General features: G+C 44.0%; 6 protein-coding genes and 1 non-coding gene across 7 annotated transcripts; 1 reads left to right on the forward strand and 6 right to left on the reverse strand.

The window, feature by feature from the left end:
* Nucleotides 1-311: 311 nt before the first annotated feature.
* HG536_0G01660 (serine/threonine-protein kinase) lies at nucleotides 312-2,027 on the reverse strand (the record flags this gene model as incomplete). The annotated part of the gene is made up of 1 exon (XM_037285085.1): nucleotides 312-2,027. The coding sequence occupies one exon, from the start codon at nucleotides 2,025-2,027 to the stop codon at nucleotides 312-314; it is 1,716 nt and encodes a 571-aa protein (XP_037140981.1).
* A 242-nt stretch (nucleotides 2,028-2,269) lies between these two features.
* Nucleotides 2,270-3,607, reverse strand: PRP31 (U4/U6-U5 snRNP complex subunit PRP31; the record flags this gene model as incomplete). The annotated part of the gene is made up of 1 exon (XM_037285086.1): nucleotides 2,270-3,607. The coding sequence occupies one exon, from the start codon at nucleotides 3,605-3,607 to the stop codon at nucleotides 2,270-2,272; it is 1,338 nt and encodes a 445-aa protein (XP_037140982.1).
* A 246-nt stretch (nucleotides 3,608-3,853) lies between these two features.
* RPC40 (DNA-directed RNA polymerase core subunit RPC40) lies at nucleotides 3,854-4,861 on the forward strand (the record flags this gene model as incomplete). The annotated part of the gene is made up of 1 exon (XM_037285087.1): nucleotides 3,854-4,861. The coding sequence occupies one exon, from the start codon at nucleotides 3,854-3,856 to the stop codon at nucleotides 4,859-4,861; it is 1,008 nt and encodes a 335-aa protein (XP_037140983.1).
* A 75-nt stretch (nucleotides 4,862-4,936) lies between these two features.
* Nucleotides 4,937-5,821, reverse strand: GLD1 (Gld1p; the record flags this gene model as incomplete). The annotated part of the gene is made up of 1 exon (XM_037285088.1): nucleotides 4,937-5,821. One exon carries the CDS (start codon nucleotides 5,819-5,821, stop codon nucleotides 4,937-4,939), a length of 885 nt encoding a protein of 294 aa, XP_037140984.1.
* Nucleotides 5,822-6,039: 218 nt separating this feature from the next.
* On the reverse strand, nucleotides 6,040-9,675 carry UTP22 (rRNA-processing protein UTP22; the record flags this gene model as incomplete). Its single annotated transcript, XM_037285089.1, has 1 exon — nucleotides 6,040-9,675. One exon carries the CDS (start codon nucleotides 9,673-9,675, stop codon nucleotides 6,040-6,042), a length of 3,636 nt encoding a protein of 1,211 aa, XP_037140985.1.
* A 377-nt stretch (nucleotides 9,676-10,052) lies between these two features.
* Nucleotides 10,053-10,124, reverse strand: HG536_0Gtrna8T. The gene has a single exon. It is a non-coding gene; the product is annotated as a tRNA-Thr (tRNA).
* Nucleotides 10,125-10,399: 275 nt separating this feature from the next.
* NNF2 (Nnf2p) lies at nucleotides 10,400-13,033 on the reverse strand (the record flags this gene model as incomplete). The annotated part of the gene is made up of 1 exon (XM_037285090.1): nucleotides 10,400-13,033. The coding sequence occupies one exon, from the start codon at nucleotides 13,031-13,033 to the stop codon at nucleotides 10,400-10,402; it is 2,634 nt and encodes an 877-aa protein (XP_037140986.1).
* Nucleotides 13,034-13,162: the final 129 nt, after the last annotated feature.

A 13,162-nucleotide genomic window follows, 5' to 3' on the forward strand; every position in this document is an offset into this window, starting at 1 on the left:
ACAATCAATCTTGAGTATATCAAAAGTGGTTAGTTACTACATTGATGGACGTCGTAGAACGCAATACTTACATCTTTGCCTTGCTCATGCTAGTTCGAACTATATATTTCGCTAGGTTATATTCCTATTGTAATGATTCACTAAGGATTTTTCACTACGTCTATCAACGGTATTAATGCGGCTGGTACATAAGAGTCCACCAAGAAGATCTCCTAACAGGTTAAAATATGTGCCATAAATATAGGAGTGAACTATATAAGGTGCCGTGTTTGAGAATTGAATGAATGAAAAGAGACGCCCGGGAAAAGGCGTCAATAAAATGTGGCAAAGGGATCTGAGCGTTCAGAACCATTGTAAAGGACACCGCTGGAACCGTGCTTTCCGTTTCTATGCCTGAATGTGAAGCCCACTAGTTTTGAGTCAACAGAAGAATCGTCGACCATGGCCGATAGTTTTGTCTGTCTTTTGAACACATCTGCGTACTTAGCCATGTCAGCCTCATTAGAGAAATCGTCGAAATAGCCAGCATCTGTTTCATTATCTAGTTGGGGTGTGAAAGGCGGGCTCATACTTCTGAGAGCCTTAAAATCTATCTCGGCAAAATAAGACATTCTTTTAACATGTTCAAAGGACCGAAGTCTGTTCATAGGATCGGCTATTAGCCTCGTTATCACCTCCCAGGTTCTATCCGAGAAGGCAGGTCTCCCATTTTCCAATCGTGGCCTCCTTAACGTTTGTTTCCAATGTCTCAAGTTCTCGTATGTCTCGTTGGTCGATGAACCGCTAAAAGGCGTGTATCCCACGAGACTTTCAAATAGCATACAACCTAGGGACCAATAGTCCACCGTGAAATCGTACTTTTTGCCTTCCAACACTTCCAATGCCATGTAGTCCGGTGAACCGACCATCGAATTTGCATAATTAACCTCCGTCTCCCTCAACGTATTATACATTTTCCTTCTGTCCTCGATTGATTTTTCCGTAAAAGCAGGAAACTCCAAATTTTTGACTTCTTCCAGTCTCAGCTTCATACTTTCGATCCTCTCATTAGATACTGTGCCGGCGGCTAGTCCGAAATCCGTCAACTTTATATGTCCCTTAGCGTCTATTAGAAAATTCTCCGGTTTTAGATCCCTATGAGTATATCCTAACTCATGCAGGGCATTCACGGCACAGAACATTTCGCTGATATAGAACCTTGCATGAGCACTCTTCAAATAACGAGTGTTGATAAGCAGTGTACGGAAATCGCCGCCAGGGACAAACTCCATGGCAAGGTACAAGCTCTCGGTATCTTGGAACGCATACAGCAATTTCACCAACCACTCAGATCTTGTCGTAGTCAGGATATCTCTCTCGGTCAACACGTGGTTGGTCTCGTTAAGCTTGAACAGTAACTTCTTGTTCAAGATTTTCAACGCACAGACTTCCTTTGTATCCTTCTTCCTAGCCAAATACACCTGACCATATCCGCCTTGCCCTACCTGGGTGATGATTTCAAAATCCTTATTCTTAGGCTTCAACCTTCTTTTCCGCAGAATTTCATGCTCTTTCTCCAGGTACCCCGTCCATTCTCCGTTCAGCTGGTCAGGGCTCTTCAGATCACCCTGTTGCGACAGATATTCCAACACTTTCTTTGTACGTTGTCTTCTACTGATCACATAATCAAACATATCGCAATAATAATCCAAAAAATACATCTGACACACACTTACCACCCTTTGGGTCTTATGCAACTCTGCCTTGGCGTGGAAGTCCCGTGGTAGCTTCTTTGGTGAGCTTCTTATATCATTCACGTCCCTACTTGGCTCATCGATATCCATTCCAAAGCTATCCTCGCCGTTAAAAACTGTCGATTTCGTTGGAGATGGCGTTCCCGCATAGCCATATCCCCTATAGCGAGTCGGAGTCGTTGGAATTGCTGCAGATCTCAGCGGATGCTTCAATTGGTTTCCTGTCGCATCGAAACTCAGGTTGTTCATGTCACCAGCCAGCGCTTCTACGTCCCTCTCAGATCTCGAAAACATCTCGCAAGCAGATACACGCCTCAGTGATCACCTATCTAGCACCACAAACCGCGGTAAACCCTACCAGGCCTCTCAGGCTTGTAGATCTATCCCATTTCTTCCTTAACGCAGGCGTCTTCATGGCTTTGTTTGTTCTCTTACTAGATCGGGTAACGCATCTCTCGATGGGCTAAAACGATAATACATGTTAAATACTTGAAGAAGCATCCAAAGCGATGGCTTGCTGGCCTTGGACGGCCTATTCATTGCTGCCAGGTATTTCTGGCTTGCTCGTTTGCTTGTTCAATTCTCTTCTTCATCGCTTTGGTCAGTTTGGCCGAGTTATTGACGTTCGTTTTGGTCACAGATGCTACGCCCGTGGCGCTCTTTAGCGATGAGTTGACCATGCCAAGTCCTATCTCTTCGCCGTAGCCGTCTAGGATTGTCTGTTCTTGCTTGCCGAACTCCATTCTATTCTGCAGCTGTCTTAGATGGGACAACTGGAACTGCTGCTTATATTTCCGGAACTTCCTTCCGGCTCTCTTCTTCTTGGGTTCATCCTTGGGAACCGGCAACGGCTTCACCACTGCGTTGCTTACTGCCTCCCGCTGCTTGAGTATTTTCTGCTCGATTTCCCGCCTCCATCGGGAACCTACGGTGTCCTTGGCCTTGGTGCCTGGAGTTATGCCTGCATCGACTCTGGCCGCCAGCGCCACTTTGGCGCACGCCATGCGCAGCGCCTGCTTGTGGTACTCGTACGGCTGCGATTGCACGAGATCAGACCTGTAAATGTACCCTTCCTGTCGTACCTCGGTGAGCGAGGTATGCTGTTCGTGGGCAAGATGCTTATTCTTGCCAATCGAGGCCAGATTACAGCTGGGTATCTGGCTCAGCTCGAGGATCCCGCCCGCATGCGACAGCAGGTGTGACGCAACCTCTGGGCCGATAAACGCACACAGGTTGGGCGCGACGTGCGACACTTTCTGAATGATGAATTGTCTGACGTTGCTCTCGATCGCCAGTATCGCCAGCATGTTGCTGCGAGCTCTTGAAATCTCGACCTTCTTTTCGTTCGGCCAGGGCAGATCGTCCCGGTAAGACGTCTTCATCGACATCTTCAACACCAGCACCTGTTCCTTCGACAGCTCCGCCTGTGACTCGAGCTTTTCCGCAGACGCTTCGCCATCTCGCTCTATTATGTCTATCACCTGCACGTACTGCTTCGGACTCGGAACCAAAGCCTCGAGTTCTCCGAACTTGGCGCGGTACAGCGTCCTGCTATACGTGTGCAAAAGCCGAACTTCGTTCTGCAACAACGAGCACAGCTCATTCAGTCTGTGAAGTACCCAAGGCAGGTTATTTCCAACGTTACGCAGCAAAGACGAGACCTTTTCGTCTAGAATCGGCACATACGAGAAACGTTGCCAAACATCAGCCTGCGGTCCCAGCACTGGCTTATAATCCTCAATGAATCGTCCCACAAACGAAAGATCGTCATTATCTGGCCCTTGCTCCAGCTTGTCTATCTTTCCCAGCTCCTCATCCTCTTCTTCCTCCCCAGCGAGATCAAACTCAAGGTCCTTAGCGAGATCCTCCTCCATCGGCCTACCAGTGCCAGCAGATAGTGCAAGCCAGGCCTGCCTAGCGATTCATTAGGAAGATCAACTAGTGCTCATCTCATCTGTATTGAGAATCGTATCAAAGCACATTGTAAGTGTTCAAATTCTTAGTCGAAAATTTTTCAGCTTTAAGATTGGCGATGAGCTAAGATTACGGTGGTAAATCAGTCGAAATATCGTTGATTAGGCCTCTTAGCTTCATCTTAGTCGATTGCAATTGATTTCAAAATGTCTAATATAGTTGGAATCGAATATAACCGTGTAACGAACACGACTTCCAATGATTTTCCAGGGTTTTCCAAGGAAGGCGAAAATGCATGGGATGTGAATAAATTTAGAGAGACATTTGACATTCAAATAAGCAATCTTTCAGAGAGAGAAGCGACGTTTGATTTAATCGGCGTCGATACTTCAATTGCTAACGCTTTCCGTCGTATCATGCTCTCCGAAGTGCCATCGTTGGCAGCTGAACACGTCTATTTCCTAAATAATACATCTGTGATCCAGGACGAAGTGCTAGCACACAGAATAGGCCTTATTCCGTTGAAGGTGGACCCTGATATGCTGACGTGGGTCGACACCAGTTTACCAGAGGACGAGAGGTTCACAGATGAAAACACCATTGTGTTGACTTTGGACGTTACATGTACGAGAAACCCAGATGCACCAAAGGACTGTACCGACCCGAAGATCCTGTACAGAAACTCGAGTGTTTACGCTCGGGACTTGAAGTTCGAACCGCAGGGCAGACAGGCGGAGATCTTTGCCAAATGTCCGGTGCGTCCAGCACATCCAGATATTCTTCTAGCGAAGCTAAGGCCCGGGCAAGAGATCTCACTTCGAGCACACTGCATCCTTGGCGTTGGCGGAGACCATGCCAAGTTCTCGCCGGTTGCAACGGCTTCTTACAGGTTACTGCCTGACATCAAAATCACCCAGCCAATCAAGGGAGAAGCAGCCAAGAAGTTCCAAAAATGCTTTTCGCCAGGCGTCATCGATATCGATAAGTCCACGGGCGAAGCTGTGGTGAAGGACGCTAGAAGGGACACGGTATCTAGAGAGGTTCTCAGACACGAAGAATTCGCCGACAAGGTTAAGCTGGGTAGAGTGCGGGACCACTTCATTTTCAACGTCGAAAGCACTGGAGCAATGACACCAGAGGAAATCTTCTTCAAGTCTGTGAGAATCTTGAAGAATAAAGCTGAATATTTGAAAAATTGTCCAATTGCTCAGTAGTCATTAGCATCAGATGAAAGCTAACGAGGATATAGATTCATACGTATGGAAGCTCAGACTTTTATCTACAGATTATCAAACCATCGAAGATGTATTGTTTGCCGTCTCTATCATCGGAAACACTATATCACTGATCGCTCCTATCGGATCTATCCGAGTGACGTCCACTTTGCCATCGTAACCATCACTAACGATAGCCTCAGAATGATCCCCATCCACGTCTTTCTGATCGCCCAGGTCAGCAAAATTGATACATGTAAGCACAAAAAGGGTGAACTGGCAGAGCAGGATGGTAAATTCGAACATCACGATACCCAAGTTGCCCTTAAAGTTGGTCTGTGGTAGAGTTTCCCCGATCATTTGCATGGAGAACCCACCCTTTCGCTCGCCCTGGATGATACCATTGGCATTATTGAACGGAGAAGGCGTGTTGGCTAGCCCTGCTTCGAGAAGATGGTTGCCTTCCAGCTTCCCAATGAAATTTACAGGGAAGATGAGGGCTGAAATGATGAAAAGAACATTAAAAGTAAGAGAACCATGGAAAAGAACTTTTCTGATTTTCCTCTTGATTGCCTTGCTTTCTTCCTCCATCTGAGCTTCCGATCTCGCAGCCGTCTGGCTGTCATCGCCGGACGGGAAAGCCCCCGGCATAGGTACAGTCTCGGCATCCATAGTTCCAGAAAGTGTGAAGAAATGCGCCGATCCGCGGTTCTCACGAGCCCGTGAGAGCCTTTGTATCTGTATGTCGCTTGGAAACGGAACTGCCAGCAACGATTGGACACACACTCTCAACATGAGATTCCAAATGGTGCAACCGTACTTCAAATAATACAAAACGATGACAATATAACCCAAATAACTCATCTTAGTTACCAAGTTCCTTTGAAAGTTCTTCCTTCGCAGTCGGTAAATACGTTCATCTTCGGTTCTTGACGAGTTTCTCCTCGTGTCACTATTCATGACGTTCCTTGATCCAACTAAGTAGGACAGTGAAGCCTCATATGTACCATCAATGCCTGCCGCAAAATGTACAGTCGGACAGACAGGATATCTTCCCTGGTGGTAGTATCTCTTATGGTTCTTAGACTATATATCCTGCTATAAAGATCCTCGTCAATAGCGACTCCATTTCTTAAGAGTATATATGACTTAAAGACTACATAGAGTTTACCCATCATCTACTGACTTTCAAACTTGACTGCAAGTTCCTTTGAGAAGGCTGCAATCTCATGGAATATTGCGTTCTTGTTCAATTTAACGTTCTGATCATCGACGGGCTCGACATTGCAATCTGAGTTGACTCTGAACTTTTGATTCTTCTTGAACAACGGCTTTATCAGTCCAGTAACGACGTTCTTATCTCCCTTGTCCGCCCCGTGGACACCGATGTATCTGTGACTGGAGAATATGATGCTATTCCTATATTTCATGTTAAGGTACTTTACCAGATGGAAAGTTGGATCCATTCTTTCAGATAACTGAGAAAGGTCTGATGGGAAGTTGCGGGACGATTGGTCATTCGTTATGTTTTTGAATTCTGAAGCGTTGGCAATACCCGATGAGGACTTCAAAGGTACTGGGGTCTTGAGACTGAGAACAAAATCGTAATCCTTCAAGGCAGGGGTGAACAGCAAATCGATCGTTTGCTTATTTACGCCGTGAGTTTTAATTAGGTTGATTGCAACCTTCGCCAGTGCTGTCAGTCTGGTGGCAATAGGTAACAGGATACCAGTAGAGTAGAGGATACCGCTGGGATCGTTTTTGGAGGCCACGAAAAACTGAAGATGAAGCCCGTTGGGATCTCCATTGCGGAGATTTGTGAAATTGGATTGAATTCCCTTATACTGAGCTAGGGACAGTTTCTCAGACAGCTTGTTCAAAGTGGCCGCATCAAGTCCGTTCTCACCTTGCTCATCAACCGATTCGAACTCGTCATCTGGTCGTGTTAGATCCAGGACCAGTGGCTCCTCTTTCCAATTCCACTCGCTGATAAACTTCAAGACTTTCAGAAAACCGTTTTCCACGGAACCTGGAATAGAATATGGAGCATGGTTCACAAATGGCTTTATCGCTAATAACTCAGCTAATTCGTCGTTGAGATGCCCCAGAAGTAAATGGGAATCAAGCCATTTCTTGAATAATCGAACAACTGGAGAGTAAAATTGATAGGAGTGCGAGATACTTTCAATTGTTCTTGTGTGTCTTATGGAAGCCAGATACCTGGCTGTAAACTTTAGGAATGTTTTTTCAAGCTCGGGCTTTAGTTCTTGTCTGGCATTGGATATGGCCCGTAGGTAGAGAACCTCGTCACGCTCAGTTAAGACTCTTATTTTGAAACCAAAACCTTCCGGAGTTAGGATATTCAATAAGGTAATGTCCAAATTATTGGGAATAGACTCATCTCGAGTGAAGAAACATTTGTACTTGCCATTGTGTTTGGACTCTAGCTCGGATTGGATTTTTAGCAGCAAAGCAGCCTTTGACTTCTCAAGTGACATGATCTCGTCAGGCCATTTGGGGGAGGTCTCGAATTCCAATATGACCTCTTGGAAAAAGTCAGGGTCTGAATACGCAAAAGGAACTGGTTGGCATAGGGAGGTATACCTGAATGCTGTCCCAACTGGTAAAATGGACTTTAAGGAGAGAGGCAATTCGATCTCAAAAATGAGTCGATAGAGATCATCAAATGATTTCTTGATGTTGTAAAAACTTGTCAGGTTCAAAACTGATATCTTAGAGCTAGCTGGTAAGTTTGGTAATGGTAATAAGTTTTGGAAATATTTCGTTGTATCACTTTTGATGCTTGCCTGCTCTGATATGTGCTTCTTCAAAACGTAACCCAAGATTGATGAAATAATAGGCTCGGAAGATGATGTACTCCATATGCAACAATGCGTAATTGATCCGTCTTTGAAGCGACGCAACGAAGCTTTTGGACCCCAAAAATTCTTGAACGCAATTGCCTCTGGTGTTGGCTCCTCCAGATGTACTGGTCCTTTTGTTACAAGCTTTTCACTCTCTGCCGGATTGTTGATTATGTTGATCTTGACTGATTCCAAGTTCAGATAATTGCCTGAACCGTGGTAAATCTTCCTTTTGGTAATAGGAAACGTGTCTTTCTGGCCATCAAGCTCGATTTCAACGAACTTGACCCTGTCACCCAGGGCGATTTTGATGACATTAGCAATCTTATTCACAAGAAAATTCTCCAAGGTAATGAACCTTATCTTTTCCATCGGACCGAATTTAGAATTCAATAAAAACTCTGGGTCATTCTTCCCATTAACTGGTAGCTGTAGATCATAACAGAAATCGTACTTGACATTTTCAATTTTATTGATATTTGTTAAGAAAATATTGGAGAATTGATCCTGCACCACGTTATTGAGCATTGACATAGTCTCTTTGGCGTACATTTTCAGTATCTCATAAGATGAGATAGACATTTTACTGAGGATGTTGACTTTTGTAGTTTTATCGTAGAGCGTTGGGATTTGAAATCCTTCCTCAATAACTCTGGAAGGGGCCGATGCATCAGAATGGAATTCCAAATGATTATGCTGGCAAAGATCTGTCGTCGCGAGCATTTTAATTGTGCCCTTAAAAAGTTGATATGATGAAAAACCATGCAGAAGAATTTTATTACCGCTCAAACCACCTCCGTTTAGCAGAGCTGACATTAATACCATAAATTCGAAGGTACCGAAGCCCCCTAAGCCTCCTGAATGTGCCATTTTTGAAGAAAATCCACGCTGTTGAAGCCATAATCGTCCCAGTTTAGCAGCCTCTTTGAAGGACTCTGTTTGTTTCTTAGTTTTGTACAGAAACTTTAGGTATGCTTCGTAGGTGGTGGAAGATAGAACAGAAAAATTGTAAAGTGGTGTGGCAGGCAGAGATACATCAGCTTCTTGATGAGCCACTCGGATACAGTTCCTATTGGGAAGTAATTTCTTAGCATCGAAGATCTTGTAAGGGAATCCGATTATTAGATTGATGGAGAACTTGGTCTTGTAAAAATTGTATTCTGCCTTAGCTGGATTATCGGAACCCTTGCAAGAGATCTTTAAAACCGGTAGCAGGCTGTCGCCATTGAAATATGAATACTCTAACTGCAGCAAATCATCCAACTTCTTCCTCTTGATCAAAATCAATAGATGATGTGTCAAATACGCCAAGTAAACGCTTCTCTTGTGCAAACACCTAAAATTCAAAAAATCTTTTTTCTCAAACAGCTCCTCAGGCATCGTCAACAACACATCCACAGTCGATCCAGATGGTTGGCTTATTCCAGCTTTCAGTGCGAACGAACCAATCAATAAAATCTCTGGTCTCTTGTAATTTACCTTGTAATTTGTTTGCTCGAAATCAGGCTTTGGGTCGACAAAAGGTATCTTGATTATTTTCCCCTTAAAATATGCATCCGCTTCTGCCATTGTCTTCTCCTCCCAATCTGGTACTTCATTAATCATATCATGCAACATATGTAGAACTTTTTCCATCTTCAAGATATGAGAGTCCTTCAGCTTCACTTGTTGCATTAACTCATCTATCTGCAACTTGAAGATGTTCGACTGGAATAGCTCTGCCGTCTCTTTAGCAATATGAATATCCTGTGCTGCCGTAGTTGAAGCTCTTACAGTATTCTGCGTCTCGCCATCGGAATCTTCGCCGCTATGTTCTGATTCATCATGCTCTGGCGTTTTATCATCAACACGCACTTTGTTGTCCTCTTTTATCTCTATAAGCTTCTTCCTCGACAAGGTGTCCTGCGCTATGTCTTCTATTTGTGAAGCTCTCCTCTTCACGCTCGACATTATAGAGTGTGTTATAATCGCTGATGCAGCACCGGCAACGACGTTTGCAATCTATCTACAAACGGATCAGCCACCGTATCAAACACGAATATCAGGCGTGAAATACCTATTGCGATAGATTCCCACAATAGTCTTGAATTATGGATATAACGTGTAAAGTTGTTTGGCGGAATGGTGTCTTCCTTCCCGAGATGGCACGACTCAATTTTTCACTGTCATCGCCTAGTAGGGCTCATTACCCGTTCCACTGAAGAAAAAGCTCTGCCTAGCTAGGCAGGACGCTCCTTCTAGCACTTTCCGCCGTCCGCCTAGAGCGGCAGCAGATACCGAGGAAGCCAGCCTGCAAGAAAAATCGTGGAAAGGCGGAACAAAAATAATGCCACCTGCCAGAATTGAACTAGCGACCTTTGCATTACAAGTGCAACGCTCTACCACTAAGCTAAGGAGGCAGGAAATATTTCGAGGGAAGTCCTAATTTATATGCTAAATAGGGCGGGCAGCCTCGATTTAAAAGAAGCCATAATATGCTTGTGTGAGTTGTATTGAAGTATCATAAGTTAGGTAATTAGACTACCTAAGGCATAGTATATAATGATTGCTTTTGAAACCGAGAATCAAGTGTCTACCGTGCAATACATGATTGGTATCTCACGGCTCCTATTGGTCACTTTCATCAGTTATGCAAATGCTGCGCTCTGAGTAATGAGTGGCAAAAAGTGGTTTATTACATACCGCGGGCATCCTTTTGAAGATTGCCGTTCTCTCCCTCGAGGCGGCTGATGTCTTGCTCTAAACCCTTTATAACCATTTCGAGCTCGTTGGCCTCGCGAGCTCTGAGTTCGCTTCTTCTCACTCTATCCTTCTCTCTTTTGGACACGAACTGAGATTTCAAATTCTCAAACTCTACTGTGTTTTGATTGACTTCTCTTTGCAGCCGCTCTCGCTTAGCGAACAGCTTCTCCTTTTTGCTGTTTAGCTGGTTAAGTTCTTGCTCTAGTTTGGAGCGTTTCAGTTCGGCCTCTTTCAAAGTGTTATCAAACGACTCTTGGAGCTTACTATACTCCATCTGTCTCCTTAAATGAGTATCCTTTTGTGTCAAATACTCTTCCTCAAGCTTGAATTCTTCATTTGTAAGCCTTTGCAAATGATCCTCCAGTTTACATAACGTAGCCTCGGTCTGTTGGTGAGCTGTCTTTAAGCTCTCCACTTTTGAAGCATTCTTCTCATCGTTAGTCGCGTTCTGGGATATCTTGCTCTTATAATGGTCAATGTCCTGCCTGAGTCCATTCAATTTCTTGCTGACTTCTTTCTTCGTCTTTTTCAATTTGACACGGCCTTCAGCTAAGTTAGTGTTGGTAGTCAAAACGGAATGCTTTAAAGTGAGCAGAGGTGATAAAAATTTTCTGTGGTAGTAGGATGGGAAGCTGAAATCAATCGCTTCGAACTTTTCCGTCGCATCTTTTACGCCCACTGTTCTAACCATCAAGTCTGAGATCAAATAATCCTCCATTTGACGAAGCCTATTGATAAACTGAATATCATAAGGACAGGAAGGTACTAAGCCGCCAACAACAACCAGTTCTTCCCCCTCATGCTCTAGTATGAGAGCACACGAAACCTCGGACCATATGACGCCGTTCACTAGCACGATAAGTTCCCCTTCATGAAGATTTTCAATATGAAAGGTAATCGAGTTGCTAGCAATCTCAACAATGCAAACTTTGTAATCCTTGTCATCTTTTTTGAAGATATTGTCATTAGTTGCCACGATGTGCAATTGAGCGTAATCGTCAAATGCGGTTTGAGCGATTAGAGCCATTGTTTTTGAAGATTGAAGCTTGTTGAAAACACTCTCTGATGCTTGTTCATCACATATATTGCTGTTAGAAGCTGTGGGGGTTATACTACCATCTGAGCTGTCATTTTCTGATGCCACCCCAGAATTAGACGGCGTCAAAGTCACTTCTTTGCTTTCTTTTAAGTATCTTTTCTCGAAGTTAGTCGTCTTCAAAGTGACGACGATTGACCATAAAGGTGGGATCAAATGCTGATTTTTTCTCTTGAAAAGATGACGGATAAAGTTCTCCAAGTTACTCGTAACAGTGACATCTAATTTCAGATTGCGGGTTTCCCTGTTTGCTCCAAATTCAACTTTAACATCGTAAAATTGGTTAGTATAGATATTCTCTACCTTATCAGATCCTTGGGAGTTTGTCGGGGAAGGTATTGTGACATTTGTAGCCATGGTCTGGGAATTATCCTGGCTTTCATACCTTAAAGAGGCCTCGAAGGCTTCGTATTGGCTCACCACACCAGTAAAATATGGCAATCTTTGCTTGCCTTTGTTGCTCTTCTTAGCGTAGTTTAGAAAACCGTTTGGAAAAGCCATCGAACTATTCGAGTCTTGGCTTGTCGAATTAGAGCCTAGCCTTTCAGCAAAGGTTTGCTGCTGGTGTTGTAGCGCACTATTAACATTAGGATTTTCCGAAGCATTTTTCGCTGTGCATAAGGATGAAACTCTCTGCCCTGAACCTTTATTTGGTTCGCTCTTAAGGGAAACGGACTTCTTGCAGCTTTTCTGTTTATCGTCATCGTAGTGTTGGCTCAGTGTGCTTTGACTAAACTGAAAGACAACAACATGGAAGGAAACATAGTAAAGTAAATGTCGTCCATATCTGCTGAGCCACGACATTACTTGGCACTGCACAAAGGAGCCTGTGTCCGCTGCGCCCTTGTCTTGTGGCATAGAAGGTTTAAACAGTGAAGTGGGGAAAGTAATACCGAGATCAGATGGCGTAGAAGATCCGCCAAAACGCTGGATGATACCGACTTTTTGGTAGACGTGCAAAGCCATAGCATAAAGCACAGAGCATGACGTGGCATAGCTTAGACAGTCTTTAGGATCGTTAATCATCGAAGATGCCAATATTGACAATGCTAGGTTCTCAATAGGCTTCAAAAAATAATTTTCACCGTATAATTTCAAAATTGTGGCTACCAATATCTCACTTATCAACAATGGCAATGACAAGCTGTGTTTTACCCGCCAGCTGGGCAGTTTTGACTGCTTCTTGTCATTCCCATTAACCGGATACCTCACATCTATGTTATCATCAACATGTGATACTTCAGCCATCGGCGGTGATGGCTTTTTGGATAGAAATAATGCAATGAAAGAGTTTGTCAGAAAGTTGCGGAACCTAGTGGCAATAACGAACGATGTCAATAAACATAGTGATGCAAAATGATTGAAACTCAAAAAGACAATAAATAGTGCAAGGGTATCCTTGAATCTATGCTTTTTTGCAAATGCGATGGGCTGGCTGTCATCAATTGGGCGAGAAGAATGTCGCTTCATTCTTCTCCCGGATTTCGCTATTTGGACGCAAGTACCTGTGAGACGACTTGAGGAGACTCAATAATCGTCAGAAATGCGGTTTTTTCACTGTTATAGACGAGCGATGATATGACTTTCTGTGTTGTGAAA

This window comes from Torulaspora globosa, chromosome 7, assembly GCF_014133895.1.
Source record: "Torulaspora globosa chromosome 7, complete sequence".
NCBI classification, from domain to species: domain Eukaryota; kingdom Fungi; phylum Ascomycota; class Saccharomycetes; order Saccharomycetales; family Saccharomycetaceae; genus Torulaspora; species Torulaspora globosa.